This window comes from Chanos chanos, chromosome 11 (genome assembly GCF_902362185.1).
Source record: "Chanos chanos chromosome 11, fChaCha1.1, whole genome shotgun sequence".
Lineage (NCBI taxonomy): Eukaryota > Metazoa > Chordata > Actinopteri > Gonorynchiformes > Chanidae > Chanos > Chanos chanos.
This window is the reverse complement of record NC_044505.1, coordinates 25,308,073-25,334,147: the sequence shown is the minus strand read 5'-3', so window position 1 is coordinate 25,334,147 and position 26,075 is coordinate 25,308,073. Positions and strand designations below refer to the sequence as shown.

The 26,075-nt window shown below is 40.7% G+C and overlaps 1 protein-coding gene across 11 annotated transcripts in view; it reads right to left on the bottom strand.

The window, feature by feature from the left end:
- Positions 1–19,537, bottom strand: part of camk2d2 (calcium/calmodulin-dependent protein kinase (CaM kinase) II delta 2) — a 58,786-nt gene extending 39,249 nt beyond the window's left edge. For 10 of the 11 annotated variants that reach the window (XM_030788163.1, XM_030788167.1, XM_030788161.1 and 7 more), the window contains exons 1-2: positions 19,473–19,534; positions 18,252–18,346 (exon numbers count right to left, since the gene is read on the bottom strand). In XM_030788163.1, coding sequence (XP_030644023.1) covers positions 18,252–18,346; positions 19,473–19,534 — 157 coding nt within the window. Of the gene's footprint in view, positions 1–18,251; positions 18,347–19,472 lie in introns of all 11 variants that reach the window. The other variant, XM_030788171.1, reaches the window with a different exon arrangement.
- Positions 19,538–26,075: the final 6,538 nt, after the last annotated feature.

Below are 26,075 nucleotides of genomic sequence, written 5' to 3'. Positions count from 1 at the left end.
TTTCAGTCTTGGTGAAAGGTAGCAAATGGTATGCTGATAGAACAGGCCAAATCACTGTGCGGAGTCCGTTTAGAACTCTGGCGTTGTTGCAGAGGAGGGTTCCAATGACCAGGCTTTATTACAGAAAGGGCTTCTTTGTTTACACTTGGGCATGAACTTGAGGTAGTAAACTTAAGATATTGATTTATGATGCTGAGAATTGTGATGCTGAGAATTGTGGTTCTATAAATATAAACAGAGTAAAGAATATGAATATAGACTTACTATGAACAGAGAACAAAAAGGCTTAATATGAAAACGATAGGAAATATATGCAAAACATTGCCTTAATATGTAAAGCACATGCGCATTAGTGCACATGCGCCAACAGGAAAAGGGAGGTTAATCTCCCCAAAATGCGTAAACATTAGACTCATTCAGATTATATATGGAGCAAACATACACTTAGTCATCTGAACACACAGTTATGTAACAGAGAGGCTGAACTATTAATTGTGAAAATGTAGATATCTGTGCTGTCTTACAGTCATCACTTTGAATGCTAATGTTAATGTTACTGTCTCTTGATACTTACTTATAAACAACTATAAACAACTGCAAACAAGGAAAACACAGGCAACTCACGTCTTCATGGATGCACAAGCAACACTATAACTGAACTGGTAGTATGAACATACGTGGGTTTTAAACTGTTTAACTAGAACTCCCAAATTTGTGGTTCCCCATGCTGTTTGCGAGCTTTTTGTTCTTTGTGCGTGAATAAGGAGATTCGCACTCTGCTAGCCAGTCATTGGCCTCTCAGTCCCCCCAGTCTTAGATGAGCAGTTGGCCTTTTTAACATTTGGTTTGATCTACAGGTTTCACAATTGGTCACCAGATTTGAGACCTTAATGGCTAGATATGGATCCATCTTCTACAACAGGGCCCCACACAGAAAAAAAGTGTGAAACTCTTAATGTGAATCTGTCTGGTGTATTTTCAACACTTCACTGCAAATTACCATGAGACATTCCATGTAATTCCATGGCAACGCGCTGTCAAGATGGCTGTCGTTCTCTGAGCTCTATCTTAAATTTAACTTTTTTGTTAATTTATTCACACTATTTTATGCAAGAACACTATAATTTTGAACGTGATGATCACCTACGATAGGGAGACTTTGATCAACATCAGATCTACGATGGATATGCATTTTATAGCCAAAAATTGTTCAATGGATTCAGCGGACTTCCATTTGTTTAGATTTAAATTGTTTAGCCTACCTGCTACACCTTGTAAACGGAGCCGGAGAAGGAAGCGAGGCAAAAGAGCTGGAGCACTGGTCAGGCAGAGACAACAGAAACAACAAGAAAACCGTCGCCCTCTAAGTATCCTTCTAACGAATAATGTTCATCGTAATGAACATCATAATGTTAAGACTAATATGACTATGCATATAGCTAGTAGTGACATTTTTCCCATTAGTGTACTTTCACGCCCTCGTAGCTCATTTCGGTCTAGAGTCAAACAGACCATATTTCGTAGCAATTTAGTTCCAATTCAACTGACTCCCTCCTGCGATGTGATTACTGTAAGCCCGGTTACGCTGAAGTTAGGTTTTTATCAATATCAGATCGCTTTCACCTAAGGCGTTGCTTGTTAGTGACCTGATCAGTGATCTTAGCCTTGACATGATGGGTTTGTGTGAAACTTGGTTAAAGCCAGACGTTTTTCTCCCTTTAAATGAAGCTTCATCCCCTAACTATTCCTTTTCCTGTGCTGCTAGGGCAGCAAAGAAAGGTGGGGGTGTAGCTCTAATCTATAATACTAAATTTACTTCTAACACCCTTAGTTTACCTAATTTTGACTCTTTTGAGTTGCTCTCTGTGAAGCAATATGGTACTGCCTCAACTTTTCTCATAGCAGTGCTCTATCGTCCCCCGGGGCCCTATAGTCAATTTCTAGATGAGTTTTCTGAATTTATCTCTGTTATTCTTACTAGAGTGGATAAAATCCTGATCTTGGGGGACTTTAATATTCACATCAATAACCATTCTGATTCACTTAATAAAGCTTTTACAACTATCATAGACACTTTTGGCTTTAACCAATATGTCCACGAACCAACTCATTTCAGTGGGAACACTTTAGATCTTATTCTAGCTCGCGGACTAGATATCTTTCATGTTGTCGTCTCTCCTTACTCCGCTGCCCTCTCAGACCATTTTCTTATTACTTTCCAAGTAACTCTTCCGTTCACGCCAATTGTCTCTACCGCGGTTCGTAGCTGTCGTCGCGTTAATGCTTCCACCACTGCTGCGCTCGCTGATCTGTTTCCTACTGCTCTCAACTCTTTCAGTGATAAGCAAAGATCATTGAACGACTTGACGGACAGCATAAATTCTACCCTTCATAATGTACTAGATATGGTAGCACCATTAACTATAAAAAACAGATGTAAACACTTAACACCTTGGTTTAATAAAGAAACCTGCGCGCTGAAGCAGGTGTGTAGGAAATTGGAACGAAACTGGCGGACAACCAAGGTAGAGGTTTTTCGCCTTGCATGGCACGACAGCCTGATAGATTATAAAAGCGCTCTCTACGCAGCCAGATGCGCATATTACTCGAAAATAATAAATGTTAACAAAAATAACCCCAGGTTCCTTTCTGATACAATAACTAAACTTACCCAGAATCACTCCCCCCAATCTAGCCCTTTTACCACAAACGATTTTGTTGAATTTTTCTCGCAAAAAATAGACTTAATTCATCGTAATATTCAAATTAATTTATCAAATCAGACTGCCTGCATGCTCTCTGTTACTGGGCCTAAGATTAGTCAGGATGTGCAGCTTTTAACTCAATTTAACCCTATCTCTCTAGACGCGCTGTCGAAATTGGTGCACTCTGCTAAACCAGCCTCTTGTCTCCTTGATCCCCTACCTGCTAAACTTTATATGGAGCTTTTCTCGGTTCTTGGCCCAACAGTCCTAAACACTCTAAATATGTCACTTAAATCTGGCATTGTACCCTCCTCTTTTAAAACAGCCGTGATCAGGCCCTTTACTTAAAAAAACCAAATCTTGACCCTGAAGCCTTAAATAATTATAGGCCGATCTCTAATCTCCCGTTTCTTTCTAAAATACTTGAAAAAATTGTAGCTGCTCAGCTGATAGCCCACATGTCCTCTAACAGTCTGTTTGAAATATTTCAGTCAGGCTTCAGGTGTTTTCACTCTACTGAAACCGCCCTTACTAGAGTAACTAATGATCTTTTATTAGCCATGGAAGCTGGTGCTACCTCTGTTCTTATTCTGCTTGATCTGAGTGCGGCATTTGACACGGTCGATCACACTATATTGTTAAAGCGCTTGGAAAACCAAATTGGCATTCGTGGCCTGGCGCTCTCTTGGTTTAAATCTTATCTCTCTGAGAGAAAGCAGTGTGTCCACTATAATAATGTGACCTCTGAATACCACAAGCTTAACTATGGTGTTCCTCAGGGATCAGTCCTTGGCCCTCTTCTATTCTCTATTTACATGCTCCCTTTGGGTGACATTATTCGTAGTTACAACACTAACTTCCATTGTTATGCTGATGATACTCAGATTTTCTTACCTATCCAGCATAATGACCGCTCTGAATTGGCTAACCTTGAGGCATGTCTTTGTGCTATTAAGGGTTGGATGTTTTCACATTTCCTGATGCTTAACGCAGGCAAGACTGAAATGCTGGTCATTGGTCCCCCTACGCATAAGCATCTTTTTAGTGATCTAACTCTAAATTTTGACAACTGCATCATCTCTCAAAACTCTTCAGCTAAGAACCCTGGTGTGATTTTTGACTCTAGTCTCTCGCCAGTCACTCATATCAAGAACACAACCAGAACTGCTGTTAATCACCTCTGTAACATTGCTAAAATTAGGCCCTTTCTAAGTATGGCTTATGCAGAAACCATTGTTCACGCATTCGTCACGTCTCGCCTCGATTACTGCAATGTTCTTTACTCTGGCCTGCCTGCCTCTAGTACCAATAGTCTTCAGCTGGTCCAGAATGCTGCTGCTAGAATTGTGACCCGAACGAAGAAGTTTGATCACATTAGCCCTGTCCTGGCTTCCCTTCATTGGCTCCCAATTCATGCAAGGGCAGATTTTAAGGTCCTCTTATTTCCTACCTGTCTGGCTTAATTACACCCTATAACCCCCCTCGCACCCTGCGCTCTCAAGATTCTGGATTATTAGTCATTCCAAGAGTTAAAAAGAAGTCTGCTGGCAACCAAGCCTTTTCCTACCGCTCTCCCTTCCTTTGGAATGGTTTACCTAAAGAAGTTAGAGAAGCAAACTCTCTCAATACCTTTAAAACAAGACTAAAGACTTATCTATTTTCTCGAACTTATGCATGATATAATTTTGATTTGACTTTGTTATAGACATGTAAAGCCCTTTGAGACTATAAATAGTGATATTGGGCTCTAAATAAATATTATTATTATTATTATTATTATTATTATTATTATTATTACATACAGAAACAGATTTTCACATATACTTCTCAATAATAAAATAGTCTTCATTTAAAACACATTCAGAATGTCACAGCCACAGGACCCTGAAAGGACATGGGAGACCACACAAATCTAGATCTAAATTAATTGTCAAAGTTCTGTATGTAGGCCAGGTTTTTCTGTAACCATCATGTGGAGCAGTTAGTGCAGTGCTCTTCTGCCACCTTGTGGCCAGTGGTGCTTGCTCTCTTCACTTGCTGCCTTAAACAATGCTCATGTCTGACTTCCACAGGAGCAGGGAGAACCTTCATATTTGAAGGGCAATTCTGACATGCAGCTTAATCCACACCTGCCACTGAACATACTCTGAAAAGTGTTTAAGTGCAGTACAGAGGGGGAAAAAAACCTAAAATCTTATTATTAAACCTTTCCTATCCAAAAGTTAAACTCTCCTATTGGCCATAGGCTGGTTTATCTCTGAGCCTTTTGAGTGGATGCAGGACAGACAGGACCCTCCCTAAAAACACTATCAATAAATACACACCTCACTTTTTTTTTTTTACAGTAACCTTCCTCCAAACTCATCTTCAACATAAAGACACTGAGCTTGACTGTAAATATGAACTAATAGCCAAAGGGAACCATGTCATTAATCAAATAAAGACAAGAATCATATGCCTTGGTGCACAGACTGCCAGACAGAAAAGTTAGCACAACCAAATAACATGTGGATCTGGGTCTGATTAAGAATCATAATACGCACTGGACAAGCAGTGCCACAACACAGCGTGACTAAAAACAGAGTGGTTCTCACTAAGTCACAACTGCTCTTATCAATCCTTTTCATTTTTTATGGTTGTAATAAAGGTACAGGGGTAAAATAATTTATCTAAATGTAATGATTTGACAGGCAGCATCAAGCATACTTTTTCAGACTAGGTCACGTGAGTCAGACAGGAATAACCTTCACAACACATGTGACCCCATTCCACCCCCCTTCAGCTCCAACCAAGCTGGTTATGAAATATGAAAGCCCAATTATTTTGGCCCCTACACATGACCTTAAGCGTTAAACATTTCTGAAGGACGGCAATGTCACAATTCACCTCAGTTTCCATCTACAGGCTCAGTGTCTCAATTAACTCTGGCATTTTAGTTTTTACCTGTTTTAGTTCACCTGTCCCCTCCTCTCACTGGCTCTTTCACACACACACAGACACATACATACATACAATTTGCTCTGGCATTTTAGTTTTTACCTGTCCCCTCCTCTCACTGGCTCTTTCACACACACACACAGACACATACATACAAACATATATACGTTCACTCACACACACACACACACACACATACACACACACACACACTTAGGCATACATACAAACACATATACATTCACTCACACACACACACACACTTAGGCATACATACAAACACATATACTTTCACTCAAACACACACACACACACACACACACTTAGGCATACATACAAACATATATACGTTCACTCACACACACACACACACACACACACACACACACACACACACACACTTAGGCATACATACAAACACATATACTTTCACTCAAACACACACACACACACACACACTTATGCATACATACAAACATATATACATTCACTCACACACACACACACACACACACACACACACACTTAGGCATACATACAAACACATAAACTTTCACTCAAACACACACACACACACACACTTAGGGATACATACGAACATATATATATTCACTCACACACACACACACACACACACACACACACACACACACACACACACATATATACACACTTAACACTATCTCTCTCTTCCCTCCACAGGTAAGCCATCTACCAGCCGGTCAGACATCTGTTGTCTAGCAACTCCTCCACCAATCACAGGCCTGCCTTCCACTCTTCTCTGCAGTGGAACTATACTTGCATGCAAATGCTGGATCCCCAGAATCTTATCAAAGGCTCAGTTTTCACAGAAAACTTCCTGTCATCACACTAGTGATGGATATGCATTATTAAAATCTGGTAGTGATGTAAAGCAGAAGAAATCACTGACCACCATTTAGGTAGCTATGTAAAGTTAATGAATGTGTTTTGTTTTTTTGTTTTTGGGGTTTTTTTTTAAATAGAAATCATATGAAATAAGATCTATTGACCTAAAATATAGCAATCTAACTTTGATCGTCAATAATTTGTTAAGTTAAAGTGTTGCATAAACAAGCGCTACTGAGAAAGTTTCAGCAGAATTCCACAGAGGTCTGTTCCACATCAGTGCCTGTTTTCCTTTGCTATGTAGACAAACATGTGACTGGGCATGAATCCTCACCCATACCCCTCTGTGTCCTGCCCCCAGACAGGGACTTTAATCCACAATTATATGATCATATAACTGTATGATTACAGTTTTTTCAGTTGCTAACATGCATTGGTCAAAACGGATGTCAAAATTCTTCACACAGTCAGCGAAACAGAAGTCTATGTGAACCAGACTATGAGTCATTTTTCACTGCTTTCACACAAAATACATTCTATGACCATATTTTATTAAATCCATCAACTCTTTTCTCATTCATACTCCACCACCTGCAAAACATTATATATTTGCAGCACATTTTTCAAATGCTAACATCAAAACTGTTAAAAACACATTCAAAACAGAATGATGGCAAATTTCATGCATTTCTGCAGTAACCGTATTGAAATATATAGAAAAGCGGGATATTTACAATAAAATGAAAAAATAATCATTCCAAACACAGCTGATTGACATTTCAGCTGAAAGCCTAACATCCTTTTTTCCACGCTGTAGTCACATTTTCAAAACTCTAAACACAACATCCATCTGTTGTGGACCATACCACTAGCACAACTCATGTTGTTTTCACAGGATATGCAGTCAATTAACATATTTCTAAAATGCTTAAATTTTCTTTACATAGAAGCTTACCCAATACTAAAACTAAGGATCTTTCTTGTCTTATTTACAAATGCTTGCACACAGCATGTCAGAAAAGAAAACCTAATGTTCAAAATCCTAAATATATTATAAAGCAGCTCAGAAACTATACTGAAACAGCTGATAAGCATTTAAATGAACAGATCATTGAAACATTATGAAACAGCTGATTTACCGCAAGTTGTGTAAAATAGACAGCTGATTCTAATCTCAATCAGAGACACAGCCAGGTGTTGAAGTTCTTTCAATAACACGTACATGCACAGTAAAAAGGGGACTTTTTGGATTGATTTGGATGATTGACTATATGTTCCTCTTGGATAGAAAACATGTGCTAGTGTTTTGAAAGAATGATCTGATATTGAATTGGGTTGCCATGTTTTGATAGAGTCAATGTATGTAGAGAAAGGGTTTTTTTTTTTTTTTTTTTAAATGTAGAGTTGGTATTTACTGAACAAAATGGGGTTTTGAGCAGAAAATTAATTGTGTGATGTAGGTGTGCTGCTGGGTGATGAGTTTAGAAAAAGTATCTTAAGTATAGGTAAACACTTGTTCGCTGCATACTATTAAAACTGCATACCATACATGTTGTTGATTTTGTTTGTTTGTCTGTTTGTTTGTTTTTTGTAATTATTATTGCAGCCCTGGAATTTCAGGAATTTGTTTTTTTTCCATTTCAACCTCTTATTTTTCACAAGTAAATTACTATGTGCAAAGATATAGACTAAATAAGGGATATTGAAGCAAACTGATGCATTTCTGATCCATTTTTGTTACATATACTTAAGTACAGTCAATAAAGTGAAAAGGTGTTATTCTTATTCTATACTGATTTATGTGACAAATCATTCAAAGATAAAAGTTCATTATTTATGTAATGCTCCCTGTTGTTAGTGCTTTTTAGGTCAGTGTGTTGTGAGTGACAATGTATGCTTTCTGAGTGAGAATTAATGTCAGTGTTATAGTCAAACAAGCTTATTGTGAGACATGTAACTGTTTGGCCAAGATGCACATTGGTAATGCAAACTGTATGAACAGTATGAAAAAGTATTGACCGATGCTTCTTAGCAATTGAAAAAAAAATGTAAATGGCTCACAGTTTCCGACCAGATTTACAGCTCCACCAGTCCAATAACTCCGCATCTGAAAGCTCCCATCAAACTACAGGATGGATTGACCCATTCCATGATCTAATCTCTATAACACCAATCCAAACTGTCTAATTATGTTTCTGATGACTGACATTCCTATAACAAGAACCATAACATTCCTATAACCATTACCATAACTAACATTCTCATAATCACTACCATAACTGATATTCCCATAACCACAACCATAACTCACATTCCCATAACCACTACCTTCACTAAGGGTGCTTGAAAAAAACACATAAAAATGCCAAAACTTATTATATCGGCGACAGTATTATTTTCGTACGACAATCACGTTCATTTGGTGAATTCGAACTAGTTTTGAGTACTGCGCTTAAAGCTGGTGCTGCTGGTAGTAATGCCATAATAATGGTATGGTGTAGGGCTGAACGATGAATCGATTTCAAATCGAAATCGCAACTTGAAACAATGCGATTAGCAAATCACAAAGGTTGCGATTTAGGATTTACGTTATGGATCGCATCTGACCTACAGTTCCTCAGAATTGCTGCAGAAAGTTCCATTGAATTTATGTGTGATGTCTAATGTAAAACAATAAAAATACACTTGAGGAACAAAACTTCCGTTGAAGTGAATGGGCCATTCAAAAGTTCGGAGGTCCGATATTTCTTGATAATTAAAGCTGAAAAGAATTAATGACCGCTGTCATTGGCAACAGGTTTTGTGCTGTCTGATTCACATCTTTAAATCATACCGCAAGTAGTCCGTTCACTTATGGAGATAAGTAAAGGAAATAAACAGCCTATCTGCAACAAGTTGACGAGTCTGCAGGGGGTGTTCCAGAAAGCGGGTTTAGTGAAAACCCTGAGTTAGTTAACTCAGAGCAAATAGTCAACCTCCTAACAGAAGAGCCCTATGGCTTCATTCTCCTAGTAAAACAAAGCCAGATGGCTCTTCTATTAGGAGGTTGACTACTTGTTCTGAGTTAACTAAGTCAGAGTTTTCACTAAACTCACTTTCTGGAATACCCCCAGGTAGCCTAACATGTTGCTATGCAACACTTACTACTTAAAAGTTCTGTTTGCCAGAAGGACTATTTTTCACAGCAGAAGCCATGAAACAGCAATAACATCATTAAAATGAAACACTGTGTGAAGTTTCTTCTGTCATTTTGGCAAGTAACTGTATAATACATGGGATCCTGTTTGTCCTGTCGGGATTTATTTTTCGATAATGACTGGCGGACTAGGCCTATATATTATCCCTTACATGTTCGATTGCTCTATGTTCTATGCCAATTACAAAATGTAATAAATACATGTTGGAAGCAATTCCATATCTTTAACTTATCATCTTTACATTAGAATATAGAGCACTTAATATTTTTGACAGTGGTAATGCTCAATCACATGCTCAATTAAATCTAGTACACAGTGAATATTGAACTGAGATTTGACTTTAAAAAATTATATCGCAAATCAAATCGAAATTGCAATTGGATATTTTCCCCAAATCGTTCAGCCCTAGTATAGTGGCAATGAAATGAATATGTTCATTCATTTTTCTCCATTCAAATGTGTGGTGATAAAACCATGGCTGTCCGTAATGGCAGACTACATACTACATACTACTCATATACCGATCTTGACGCAAAAGTAGTAAGTAGTATGCAGTACACGAAAAATAAAAATTTTGCAGTACATGACAGCTACCTGGATGATGTACTACTCTGGCAAAAATTTGCAGTATACAACCAGAGCTCACTTCGTCGGGTACTGCATCCCATGATGAAAGATAGTTGCATACTTTACTGTATACTAGGGTGTGGAGTAGTGTGCAGTACACACTACACACAGTACAGTATACTGGGCCAGTATGCAGTATGCAGTACACTAGTATGCCATTTCGGACACAGCCCATGTCTCCCTATAATAAAATATTTTTTAAAAACATGGCGTCTGCATACAGGTCAAGGTCATTTTTTATAAATACCAGCCCAGGTAACATTGCCCTCTCTCTTTCTCACTTCCTCTACCTGTCTGTCACACCTGAGTGCTCCTGGATCGCTTACATGCATCGTCCGGACGCGCTAAGCAGGTTTTCTGTGTTCTACAACGTTTTTTTTGAACACACCGATAAGCTCCGTGTTCACGTTTCTGCTTCAAATTGTAGTTGTGGATTGTTTTATCTTTTTTTAGCAGGTGACACAGCAGCGGTGTGTCCGATTTTGTGGTTTTACCTCTTTTGCAAGGTCAAGTCGCTGACCGCAGGAGGCTGAAAGCCGAGGCAACCGGGGAGGATTTCTTTTGAGAGGGTTGAATTCATTTAATTGATTTACTTCCTGTTTATTTAAATTTTTATCTAATTTCTATTTTCCCTCTGGCGCCCGGGTTGCCTGTATGTATCGCTATTGAAATTAATTGTATTTACTTTACTCCTGTAGCTGTATTTTCTTTATTATGTTAATTTTTGTTGTGAAATTGTTTGAAATTGTTTCTGCTGTAAGCAGGCGACTCAAAGTGGACTGTGACTGAAGAACAGTTTTTCTTTTCTCTTCTCTTTTTACCGCGGCTACCACAGGCCTTTCTCAGAGACTCTTGTTTCATGCTGAAGAGACTTTACTTTTTTACCGTGAACCAAACAATGAAATATAATACATCTATTAAACGTATCTGGTCTAGATTGAGTTTCTTTAAATAAATGAATTGCAGTGTTGAATGTTTGTTGTGCTTGGTTTACTTTACCTAAGGCCAAATACAATTGTTATCTTATAATTTTTTTTTTTTGCCACTCTGTCTGAGTGGTGGTAGATATCACCTGGCACCTGATCAATTAAAACTGTCCCACTACTGCCACAAATGGAAAAGGCTACCTGCCGAACTGACAACAGGCCAACGTCAGACGTATGCCCGTCTTCAAACCAATCAGTGTCAAGTATAGGGAGACACAGCCCATGTAGGTATATCATGCAAAGTTGTTTAGTTTGCTCACAAAATTGCAGTGTGAAACCAAAACTAACTGGATCAAATGCATACAACGTAACAAAACATGAACCTTGGTTGGGACCTTGGTCCGGACTTTCAGGTATGAAAATGCCCTAACATTCCCATAACCATTACCACCACTAACATTCCCATAACCCTTACCAAAACTCACATTCCTAGAACTTCTACCATCACTAACATTCCCATAAATATTACCATAACTAACATTCCCATAACTATTACTGTAACCAACATTCCCATAACAATAACCATAACATCCCCATATCCACTACCATAACAAACATTCTCATAACCACTACCGTTACTAATATTCCCATAACCAATACCATAACTGACATTCCCAGAACCGCTCCCATCACTAACATTCCCATAACTATTAATGTAACTGACATTCCCATAACCATTACCAAAACTAACATTCTCATAACAGTTACCAAAACTGACATTCCCATAACAATAACCATAACATCCCCATATCCACTACCATATCAAACATTCCCATAACCACTACCGTTACTACTATTCCCATAACCAATACCATAACTGACTTTCCGAGAACCGCTCCCATCACTGACTTTCCTAGAACCGCTCCCATCACTGACATTCCCATAAATATTAACGTAACTGACATTCCTATAACCATTACCATCATTAATATTCCCATAACTATTACCATCACTGACATTCCCATAACAATAACCATAACATTCCAATAACCATTACCATCACTAACATTCCCATAACCATCACCATCACTGACATTCCCATAGCCATTATCATCACTGACATTCCCATAACCATTACCATCATTGACATTCCCATAACCACAAACAAATCATACTTTATTCGTAAAAATCCGTGCATCTAGAGTTTATTCAATACATACAAGAGAACTCTTTACATCTGGATCACTATTTACACTTTATTATATTTCCTCAGACTCGCGCTGTTTTACAGTTTCACTCCTATTCATGAATGCATCCCGGCATCTTGTTAAAGTTGAAAACTAAGACAAATCCTGACTCTTCTGCATTTAGTGGATGGAGTTTGGCTGGCTGTTGGTGTTGGTACACACGATGAGAACAGTAAAATGACCATAACTGACATTTCCCTGCCATGGGGTTTCCCGTACGGCGTTACACTCCTATGCAGACCGTATACTCAGCTCATAAGGAAACGACATATAAAACAACACAATGAGAACAGCACAATGAGTGACAGACAAGTCTATCTGCCTCACTACACTTCAGCGCACAGATAATTAATGGGCTGGAGATTTAATACTGTCATTCACATGCTTGGTCTTCACTCTGCTCTCTCACTGTCAGGCCTAGCTACTGCACTGCAGCAGGGCTGTGTGTGTGTGTGTGTGTGTGTGTGTGCTTATTTTCTTTAAACATGCAGTGTGTTACTGTTTCCTCTTAGAAAGAGAGAGAGGAGAGAGAGAGGAGAGAGAGAAAGAGAGAGTGTCTTTGAGCCGAAGAGGCAACTGCCCAGTCAGAACTGGATTTACCTTTAATTAAGTTCAAGTTCAAGTTCAAGTTTATTTAGAGCCCAATATCACTGTTTACAGTCTCAAAGGGCTTTACAGGCCACAACAGTCAAATCAAAATATGACGGCACCCCCTGACTTAATCCTTAACCAAGTAAATGTACAGGTACCTGTGCCAGGAATCTGTTGTGGTGTCATTGGTCATGAGAATGTAAATAAAAATAACAGAAGCAGTGGAGCAGACAAGTACAATCAGTGTCATACCAACCCTTTACCTAAACGAGGGTTTTACACCTCACAACCCAAAACCCCATGGGACAACAAGCTCTCAAAAATCCATAGCTACATGAGATTCTTTCTACAGCATTCATCCCAAACATAGGCACACACACACACACACACACACACGCACACACACAGTGAATCTGCAGTCAGCCTGACTGAAACATTGTCCTTTGACCGTGTCTTTCTTGTTTCTCCTGGACCCTCTCTCTCCATCTGTCTTAGATTCACACTCTGGGCTGCCCATCAGTTCTCCTACAGACACAGGGGTCATTAATAATTAAGGACAGTTGCTATAATCAGGATCACACGTTGGGTTACTGTGACATACACTCACCAAACTGCACCTGTTTACCTCTTTCACCCCCACCCTAACCCCTACCTCACTGCTCTCCACAAACCTTTAGCCCAGAAACATACCCTGACCACAGCTCAGGGATCAGCCATTGGGACTTAACACATAAAGAGGTTAAGACCATGTTTTACAGCCCCAGCCCAACACTTTAGTGCTCAGCACATAACACTACACTACCCATAACCCATCACACCACACTACCCATAACTCATCACACCACACTACACATAACCCATCACACCACACTGCCCATAACCCATCACACCACACTACCCATAACACTACACTATATCTATTTTTGGAAAAGTTGTTCCAGACATACACACAAACAGACACAGACAGATACTCATACAGACACACACACAAAAAATATAATTTCCTGTTGGTCTGGCCCCTTTTGGTTGATTTTGTCATAGCAGAGCCTGGATGGGGAAGGTTGTGCCTTCCACAGAGGCAGATTAGAATAATTCATTTTCCCCTCACTCTCAGTCTGACCCTGAAAACTACATCTGCAGCTCCATCAAGGACTTCTGCAGCTTAAACAAACTGATGGATCCACAGATTGTTGGCCTGGTGGTTAGAGAAGTGAAAGAGAGAGCAACGCATGACACTAGTGACTAAGGACTCGAGTCATTATGCTATGTGACTACACCACAACTAACCATCCTGCAAAACCATAAGATAAGAGAAGATAAGATAAGGAACAGAAGACAAGAGAGTTATAAATGAAGTATTAAATAAAACAATAGTGTGTAATAGAATAACAATAAAAAGTGAGGTAATTAGGAAAAAAAAATAAAATAAGTACACAAGAATAGAGAGTAGAATAGTAGAAAAGTGATATTGCACATTATTATTCACAGCCGAATTGGCAGTGATGAATGGTAAGAACTACACATGATATCGAAAAGTAATATTGCCAGTGACACTGAGAGAGTAATATTGCACATGATAACGATACTATTGTTCTCAGTGTCCAATGTTTCAGCTGTTTCACCTACAGAAGGGGTGGGGGTTATACAGATTGATGGCCACTGGTAGAAAAGATCTCCTTTGGCGTTCTGTGGTGCACCTTGGTGGTCTTAGTCAATGACTTAAGGTGCTCTGATATGACTCCAGTGTGGCGTGCGGGGGATGAGAGGCACTGTCAATCATACTACGACTAACATGTGACCTGAGCAACCCAAGTGAACTAAACGATTTGACTTCAATTAAGACTCACAGAAGACTGTCTAATGCCAGGCCACGGATTGAGAGAGAGATAGAGAGAGACAGACAGACAGAGACTAACAGAGATAGAAGAGATAGGGGGACAGACAGAGAGACAGACAAAGACAGAGAGAGTCACAGAATGAGAGAGAGAGAGAGAGGCACAGAATGAGTGTGAGAGAGAGAGAGAGAGAGAGAGAGAGAGAGAGAGAGGCACAGCTATCCCCTAGTTATGTCCTAGTTATCAAACTGAAAATCTGCCTCTCATCTTTTTTTCTGAAAATGGAAAACAGTCTGTCTACATGACACAAGTTCTTAACGGTGACATGTTCTTAGACACATAGATACATAGATAGATACATAGATAGGTGCAGCCCAAAGCAATCTATTTCCATCTCTGTCTGTCAGAGAAACCACTGCATAATATTTTTAGCCTTCCTTCACACCATCTGTCATGTGATACTCCTTCCCTTCCCTTCCCTTTACTGTGTGTGTGTGCACGTGCATGTGTGTGTGTGTGTGTGTGTGAGTTTGTGTGTGTGTGTGTGAGCGCGTGTCTGTGCATGTATGACTCATGCAGGTCAAGGAGTGAGAGGACACAGAAAAGGTGGACCAACTGCAACTACACCAATTAAAGTCAGTGAGCAGTCAGGCATAGCACACATGCTTCTCTGCAGCAGAAGAGGTGTATGGTTCACTTAAAGGCCAGCTGAGGCTAGAGCACAAATTCAAATAATTCAGCGTCATTCCAGAAGGGAAAGGTCAGAGCAGTGGAGTAATCACTATGGAGAATCCAAGCCGAATTTTTACATTGTCTGTTAACCTCTTTATACTGGAGTCAGGGTAAGATAAGGAGAGGGCCGATGTCATCAGTAAAACATGTCCACCACTACTGTCTTCTGTGCTAATGACCAGGACAAATGCCTAAATAATAAAGGCCGTATCAGCAGTGAGACTTGTAAGAAATGTGGTTTCCAAAACATCTTACAATGATAAAGTTCAGTCATAAAAAATCAGCAACTGTGTCAACATTTTACCAGCTCATTTTTGGCTCCATAACCTGGAGATTTGCAGTGGTAGCTCTGTTATCACATGTGAATTTAAAATCTAAAAAGAGATGAGAGTCACATATTTACCAAGACACTATGAAAAAGAAAAAAACAAAACAGTTGTGGACATATATCCTGATGAACTGAGGAGTTATTCCCATGACAAACCAACTGGTCAAACAGTTAGGATAAGACTTCTGCATAGCCCTAAATCCCTGGAACGTCTCAGCATTCTTGTGATGGACGATTACTTATTCTGAAGAACAAACTCAAACAAGGTTCAGGGAGAGAATTCTTCCTTTTTCTCAATGGAGAGGGTCAGCAATGCCTATTTACACAATACCTGTTAGTTATGCATGCTCATACTACCAAACCACCCCAGTTAAACAAGAGCCAAACAATAAATATTCCAAATAAATATTTCAAATGTTTTCAAAATGTCGTTTCAACAAGGGAAACTGTTGCCTACATCTAAAAATAAGAAATAGCACCCTGAAAGAAATCTGTGCACCATCACAAAGATTGAGAATCCACTGCAAATGCTATTATCATACTGTGCCACCGATTTACAGTAGGCACCGCTAGAGTCACAAGCAACAGACCTGTAACCTCCAGTGCCTGGAATGACTAAATTCCATAAAATTGATTTGGTTCTTGCTAAAGATTAAAACTGAAGAAGAGGTTATGGTTGTGGAGAAGGGCATGGTTGAATGTGTGTGTTCATGTTCTGGCATTAATTAATCAGTTACATCACTTTCTAATATAAGAGCAAATAGTCTTCAGACTGTAGAACTGTAGAAAGACTGTGAAAGTGTGTCTAGGTGCCTTCTGTTTTCAGTTTGGTTTGATTTAAACTGCCTTATTCACTGATGCATTCACTAAACAGATTGGCAGTCACTTTGTCAAACCAACAACTTGCTCTGCTCTGTCTTACCCTCCTCTTCTATCTCTTGGACCTCCTGTTCTCTACCCTTTCATTCACATCTCTTTTTCTCTGTTTACCTTTTTCTTAGCTTTGTACACAGAGTCTGCAGTGAGCCTGGCTAAAATACTCACAAACACACACACACACACAGTGAATCTGTAGTCAGCCTGACTGAAACATTGTCCTTTGACCGTGTCTTTCTTGTTTCTCCTGGACCCTCTCTCTCCATCTGTCTTAGATTCACACTCTGGGCTGCCCATCAATTCTCCTACAGACACAGGGGTCATTAATAATTAAGGACAGTTGCTATAATCAGGATCACACGTTGGGTTACTGTGACATACACTCACCAAACTGCACCTGTCTTCACCTCTTTCACCCCCACCCTAACCCCTACCTCACTGCTCTCCACAAACCTTTAGCCCAGAAACATACCCTAACCACAGCTCAGGGATCAGCCATTGGGACTTAACACATAAAGAGGTTAAGACCATGTTTTACAGCCCCAGCCCAACACTTTAGTGCTCAGCACATAACACTACACTACCCATAACCCATCACACCACACTACCCATAACCCATCACACCACACTACCCATAACCCATCACACCACACTACCCATAACCCATCACACCACACTACACATAACCCATCACACCACACGATGTTGTATTTTTGGAAAAGCCATCCCACCATGCATCTCTGCTATGACACTGATCCGTCAGAGCGGGTATCCATTTCATTCTCCATATCAGGAAGGCGAAAGGGGAGGGTAGAGATGGAGAAAAAAAGAGAAAAAAATGGAGACATAGAGAGAGAAAGAGGAGTGCTTCTATGCTTACCATCATGACTGAACAATAACATGAAAAAACCAACTTTTATTCTAGCCTTATCTGAACCAAAATGACACAGAATGGAGTGGATCTCCGGGAAACAACCTGAGAGACATTGCGTATGATTGGCGCAGGGAACTGAGAGGTAGGAGGTTACACTATTCCATCCTACCTCAGCCCACAGGCAAACAGGCCAATGGCAACAATTACAATGATGGATGTGAAAGAACTGGGTCGTCTCTCCTGGTGCTATGCCACAGAGGATAACACAAACCAAAGTCCTTGAATCAATACACACACACGCATATATGTGGACACATACACACACATCTACACTGAAAAATTCAAATCAGGCCACACAAGGAGTCTGATGATCAGTCTCTTGTTCTGCTTCCTCTTCTCTGGAGACTGAGTCCCTCACTCTCCAAACCCAAACCACGCTCTGCAAGCTGAGCAGGTTTTATGCCACATCACTCCACGCCACAGCGCTGAAAGGAGCCAGTGTCACCTACCTCTAGCAGACAGTTTCTTGGTGTTAATAATTTTGGCAGCATATTCTTGGCCAGATGATATCTTGACACATCGTCTGACCACTGAGAACGCTCCCCTTAAAGAAAAAAAAGGAGAAAGATGAGGGGAATGAGAGAGGGGAGATTTAGCCACAAACCCACAGTGCTGCAAACTAGGCTTCATGGTGCATAGAGCACGGTTCAGCACACAGAATTGGTACCATGTCAACGGTGCGTGCTAACGTTACCATGGCAATGTTAATATTTCCATGCCCTCCTCTGAGATCTTTCTTGTTGTGCTAAATAGTAGCGAGACCTATTTAAGCAGGGAAAGGGGTTAAGGGGTTAACACCCTGCAATACGGCCTCCAGTATTCCTGTTTTTCTAACATTTCAGGGATTTTGTCAGATAAAATAGGTCGTCCAGTCGCTGTGGCGAGAGTATTCGCCTTTACCTGATTTGATCTGCACTTTCTTAATATCGCTCTGTATTGCGAAATGGAGATTAGCACTAAGACACTTGTTGTGCAAAGGTCGCCATCACTGTGATTTTAACGTAAGGTCAAAACGGACGGTACTTATCCAGACCACCAAGCTAGATGCGCACAAAGAATATACGCATGACCATGTCTGGACGGATGTGTTTGGTGACAGTGGTCTTATTGTCTTAGTGTCTTTTGGCATTTCCAAATCTGCTGTGGGTATGAGCAGAAGGGGGAAGGGGACTATGCGGATTTGGTGGGAGCTGCCGCCCGCTCTACCCCCACTTTTATCCCTACCCAAATACGAGGAATCCCCGAACCGACAATAAACAGCGAAGTAGGCTACGGTCGGGGACGTATCTGCGCAGAAGCTGCCCATGTCGCATTACCCTGTGTATTCCTGTCTCTGGAGAGAAAATCCAGACACCCACCACCCCCTTCTAACATGTTAAGTCATGCTGACTTCACACACACACACACAAATTTGAGGCGAAAGGCTTCAGCTCATCACCTCCGAGTATGATCTACTAAACAGGGGACGGTTCCATTTACCTAGAGCAGCGATGTCATATTGCCTGAAACTGTCACACCTTCTGCAGGCTATCTTTTGCAAATACAGGACGATTTCATATTCATATTTACGAAATATACTACGCGTGCAGTTTGTACTTCTAGACAAGGTGCGCATATTACATAATGGTTTCTTATTCACATAGATGCTCGACAATACAACAAGCACTTACTTTCCAAGCTCTTCAAAAAGCTGATATTCGTCAGTGAATCTGGTACAAATTGTCAGAGCCATTGTGAGCAGTTTCGGCAGTGCTAAAAGAAGATGTAGTCGCTCACTCGATGGATCCACGACCAGAACAGACTTCTCTAGCCCAAATCACCAATCGGAAACGAGGGACGAGCGATAACGCGATGAAATAAACAGTAGACGGCGTTGTGCTGCAATGACCTATACAGCAATGCTGCCACCGCTTTCACCTTCTGGGCCTCCCTGCTGGATCAAACAAAAAAACCGCTCACATCCGACAGCTTTCGCCATTCAGCATTATGCGTGTTGACGTTTCCATCTCTGACTATCTCGAGCCGCGAGTGTGTAGCTCTGTCTGACACTGCAACTCATCTCCCCTCCCCTGTGATTGTGCCCCGCCCTCTAGTACAGATCAAGAGCACATGCCTCGTCATCTGCGGTCATACTAATCCTACATCACACCGTGTCGTTCATTTTCGTTATAACTTTTCTAACTCTCACACACACACTTTTACAGTGTTTCATACTTACGCGTTTGTATACTTACACCATACTCACAATATACTTAAGTGATTGTTAGACTACTGGTGCACAACACGCATGCCTACTGGTGTCATACTTCCCTTAACTGCTATTACAGGTATTGACAGTGCTGCATTTTAGGAGTCTATATGAGATGCAAGAGGCAGAAAATGAAAGTGGACCAGTTAAGACTAGAGTATGCAGTCAAACAACAGGGTACAGAGGGGTATGAGTGACACATATGGAATGAATTAGAAATCTAAAAGTGGAGTTAAACAGAGGAATGGACAGATGTCATGAAAGTGAAGGATGGTTAATAGAGAGTAAATAAGTAAAGACACCACAGTATCCTAGACTGCCTTCCTGCAGCCCTCAGCAGATTGGCTGATACATTAAAGTCCTCTAATGCCGGGATCAGACAACACAATATTTTTGTCTTTCACAATGGTCACCATGTAAGATTAGGCAATCACAGTGTCATAAATTCTTGCTGTGTCTTGGCTAGGAGACTGGCAACATTACAAGTATGACCCCAACCAATCATCATATGCTGCCTTTCAAGACCTCACACAAGTTCATAGGTCGTCGGGGAGGACGACTGTCATTCATCCTATTGGTCAATGTCAAGGAACATGTCATAAGGGATGTCAGACTAGGCAAGAAAATACAAAAAATCTAACATGCTACACTTTTCGTGTCATGTGTCATGTTTCGTTGTAGGGCGTCCCAGACGCCACATCACTGTTCTTAGATCACGTCTCACTACAAGGGGTTAAGCATTCATATTCAGGCCCAACGCTGTAAGTCTGTCTGCAACGACAAAATCGTGTCAAAATCAGGCTGAAATCGTGTAGTCTGAAGCTGGCATAAGAGTAGAGGCAGGCCTAGTTTTGCTGTAGCTCTGCCTTAAGTAGAAGCAGTGATGTGGGACGAGGCCATGTAACCAGGGGGTTGTGACTTCCAGTTGCAGGGCGGCCTTAGAGGTGTGTGATCTCCAACATAGTAGGACAGTACTGTAAAGTGGTCTGGATTAGAGCATTAGCAAAATGAATAATTGTGAAATTCAGTGTTAACAAGTGAATCACTGAAAAACTCATGACATCATTATGTTATATTATTATTATGGGTGAGTCAGGAAGGTAAGTGTGTGTTATATTATTATTATGGTTCAGTCAGGAAGGTAAGTGTGTGTTATATTATTATTATGGGTCAGTCAGGAAGGTAAGTGTGTGTTATATTATTATTATGGGTGAGTCAGGAAGGTAAGTGTGTGTTATATTATTATTATGGGTGAGTCAGGAAGGTAAGTGTGTGTTATATTATTATTATGGGTCAGTCAGGAAGGCACTTGCTTTATTGATAACACAAATATCTATGACATTGTAGCAATTTAGCACGTTAGTGGCCCTTATTGGCTCACACTCCCGCCATGAACAGTGCTTTTCCTCGTCCGTTGATCTTGCCTTAATCTACTCAATAGTCATGCTCAAACTCTGAAACTCACAACGTTAAAGGCAATCCTAAAAAAAAAGCAGAGCCTACCCTTCCCTTTGAAAAAGTAGGCGAGCTTGTGCACTTTACAGCATTTCGCTCTTAGAATTTACAGACTTAATAAGGACAAGGACATAAAAATGTCATAAAACATACGTTATAACACAGCACACTTGTAACTAGAGTGAGATTCTGATACGTTGTTATGATTTTGTTGTATGCTTATTTTGATGATATTATCACTGCCTACCCTGCCTACCCGGACCCCACATGCCTGGTATAAGGTATGAGCATTCAGACTGTGTGCATATGTGTACATGGACCCAGTCTACAGCAGTGGTATACAGTCTCGTGTAGGGATGTCCCGATCCAATCTCAAAGATCGGTATCAGGGCCGATCAAGGCATTTTTTAACTGATCGGTATCGTCTTTACTGAGCCTGACCCTAAGCCCGATCCTTTGTTTTACGTCAGCTGTCACACAGGTGTCGTAAACTGAGAGCATAATTTGTGGCAGGATGCAGCTAAAATGTCTGCAGTGTAGATATATTTTAAATTGGGAAATGAAAGCAGTCCAGCAGCCATTTGTAATGTTTGCAATGTGAGCATTTTGGGAGGTGGTAGTAACACAGAGCTGCATTCAACAGGCTACTACCACTTTAGTACAGCACCTAAAAAAATAAACACTCAGCGGAATACAGTTCACTCAGGTAACACAGGCAAAGCCTGCTCCAAAGCAACACACACTGGAGGATATACTTTTAAAAGGAGAGAGAAATTTCCTCGAGACAGCAACAAGGCCAAAAAGATTACCGAGAGGGTAACTGAATTAATCGCTTTGGATGATCAGCCCATGTGGTAGCGAATACAGGCGCGTTCAAATTCGGCAAATTGAGGCGAATGTTCCAGGCAAATGGGTTTTCTTTTAACTTTTAAATTTGAATGTTTTTTAGGTCAGCATACTCCAACGACATTATTCCTCAAGGCTACTAACAAGAACCAAGGTATCATTTCAAAACTGAAACACCTAACGCTTTAGCTGTATGTGATGTATACGAGTTAGCCTAAACTAACGACCACAGAGAGCAGCTAAGGATTGATAAGGATAGCATACAAAATAGAGGCTTTCAGAAAAAGTATCATTGTAACTGACAGTTAGACAACTTAACCACTTGAATAATTGTAAGATTAAATAAAATCAAACACTTAGGTATATTGTCTGGTATGACCCTCACAGTATGCCTTACCCTCTCGACACTACATTTCAGATACTGCTCTATCAGAGATTTACAAGAAGGTTTCCTTTGTTATTTTGTAAAATAAAAAAAGTAATTAAAAAAAACAATGAACGGCTTGGCCGCAGGCAATTTTTTTCTTAATGCATTTGCTTTTCAGTTGTCAAGCATATACATTAAATTAGTTTTAATAACTTTAATGTACTTGAAATGTGCACGGTGCAACTGTATTACCTAGGAAAATACAAGACTCGGATTGGGGTCGAGGGCTAAAAAACTTGATCGCAACATCCCTTGTTTTACGGTGTATATCACTTTGGTGGTTTACACACATGGATTGAGCGCGTCAGAGCCAAAGGTTCAGTGTCTAGGGGCTCTGGTGTCTGCATAGTAGACTGCAGCTGGTCTCTATGGCATCTGTGTACTGTATCAGAGTCCCGCTCTCTGACTTCATACAATACCAGCTCTGTCTGTCTCACCACCAACCCTGGAATCCACTTGTGATCACCTCCCTCGTGCTACGCAGATACACAGCATTGTCCACATTAAAAAACTGGTCTGCAGCACTGCGTCATGGTGGTCCTTTTGTTGATGCTGTCTCTTTGGTGCAAGGCTTAAGGCTTGTCCAGACATGTCTGTGTAGAAACAGGTCTACTGGGGACTGTTGAGTTGTGCAGTTATGTGTAGTCCAATATTGCAACTGGAACAGTGAAACCCTGTCCTCAATGTTCAGGGTAGTGTTAGCGCGCTTCTTCATAACTGCCTTGGACATATCTCTCTGCAAGACCATTAGTTGCTGGATGGCCTGGGGCAATTGTGGTGTGCAGAATTCCATTCTGCTTAACAAAAGTCTGGAACTCCGCAGATGTGAATGTGGTAGCGTTGTCTGTCTTGTTGAGGCAGACCATAGGAGGCAAACAGTCTCCTCAGCCTTGTAATGGTAGTTTGAGAGGTGATTTATGACATGCGGAGCACTTCCAACCACTTTGTATATGAATGAACAACAATCATAAACATGTTGTTCAGGAAGGGTCCAGCAAAGTCTATATGCAATCTCTTCCAGGACTCACCTGGGAACTCCCAGGGGTGTAGTGGAACCTGTTGAGGCATTTTTTGTTCCAGCTGGCCGGTCTCACATTCCTTTAAAATTTGCTCCACATCAGAGTCAAGGTTTGGTCACCCTACATACCCCACAAGTACTGGTGGAATTTCTTTACACCATTTATGAGTCCAAGAGCTTCCTTCTCTATTTGAGAATATTTTTTCTCTGCTGAGGACAGTGTTTGGGAGGCATAAGCAATTGGTCGCTCCTCCCCATTTGGCATAGTGTGTTGGATAACTGCTCCGATGCCATATACGGAGGCATCACATTCTAAGGTGAGTGGTAGACTGGGGTCACAGCTAAAACTTGATCACTAGTCAGCAGTTCTTTACACTTAACAAAAGCAACCTTTTCTACCTCAGTCCATTTCCAAGTTACATGTCCTCTGAGCAGTCTGTACAGTGGTGCTAAGACTGTGCTTTGCTGTGGCACAAATCTTCCATAATAATTAACAAGTCCCAAGAAAGCCTGGAGCTCCTTGACATTTGTAGGAGCAGGAGCCTCTTGTATAGCTCTCACCTTGGGCTTTGAAGGGTGAATGCCATGCTCATCCAGTACATGGTCTAAGTACTCTATTTGAGTTTTGCCAAACTCGCTCTTAGAACGTTTCACTCCTAGTCCATTTTCCTGAAGGTGTTGTAGGACCTTCTGAAGGTTGTGAAGGTGTTCCCTCTCTGAGCGTCCCATAATGAGCAAGTCATCAAGAAAAACTACCACTAGTAAGTCTTTCATCAGATTTTCCATAATCTGCTGGAATATGAAGGGTGCAAAGCTTTTTCAAAAGGAGGTCTGTTATACACAGACAATCCCCTGTGAGTGTTGATGGTAGTGTATTTCTTGGAGTCATCATCCAGCAACACCTGCTGGTAAGCTGTTGCTAAGCCTATCTTGGAGAAGATCTTACCTCCACTAAGGGTTGCTAAAAGCTCCTCCAAATGAGGCAAGGGGTAGGTGTCTGTTTCAACTGCCTGATCTACTGACACTTTATAATCCCCACATAGGTGGAATGACATGTCTCTTTTCTCCACCGGCACTATTGGTGCTGCCCATTCACTGTGCTTAACTGGAGATATAATGTTAGCTTCCTCCAGCTTCCTGAGCTCTTTCTGTACTCTTGTGGCAGAGAATTCTCAGCCTGGGCCAGATATGGCTAAGATTCTAACCACACTGTTCACTTACTTTCAAAATAAATAATCAAAGTCTTCAGAGTCTGATGCAGTATACATTTATTGCATGAACTCAATGCAGCATACAACAAACGGAGCCGGTCCTGGGAGTGGCTGACGCATTCTCACAAAGCACCGATTTTTATACATGTTCTCTAAAAAAAAAAAAGAGACACATTACCTCATCTCTTTGTATGTGGGGCGCCTCTGCCAGCCCATCTTCACAGATCCCCTCTCATCTCTGATTTACGTTACATCATTATTGCTTATTTCCTTTACATCTAGCATACGTTGTCACCAATATTTATTGCCCTGCTCATTAGTGGAATAAGACATACCATGAAACCTTGAACATTTCACCCTCTACATACATTGTTACTGACCACAACACTCTGGCAGAGGCGCCTTCCTTATCTCACATGCAGCCCCTAAAGGGCCTCACAGGCCTTTTCTTTTTGAACACAGAGAACTTGATATTTCTTGTAATACGAAAGATTGTATAGCTATAACTGTTAATATAAATTATTACATTGATTCACCCCTATAATAATGAATACATTATTGTTACATTGCTTATCATGGTTGCTACAATGTTTATCTTAAGGGAGCGTAATATTTTTCCAACACTCTCTCTCTCATAGCAAATGGGAGAGGTCTGTGTTTACAAAATTTAGGATATATGTCAGGTTTAACTATGATTGAAGCTTTTATGTTCTTAAGAGTCCCCAACTCCTGTCTGAACACCTCTGAGTATTTATCCAGTACTTCACATAGTGACTCACGCTTTGTTTCATTCAAATACTTTATCTACTGCCAGTTTAACCTGAGTTTCCTTAGCCAATTTCTGCCACACAGTGTTGATCCATGTCCCTTAACAGTGGAGCACAGTGTGGATCAGGATAACAAGAGGTGCTGGAAATGCAGTCATTTGCACCAGATCGCATAGTGCCGCCTCAAGGCTGTGTGCCAGAAGTGCAAGGGGAGACATCTTCAAGCCTTGCATGACCTGAATGCAAAGCCTGCGGCTGAGAACACTTCGTGCCTCATCAGCAAAATGAATGAAGATTTGTA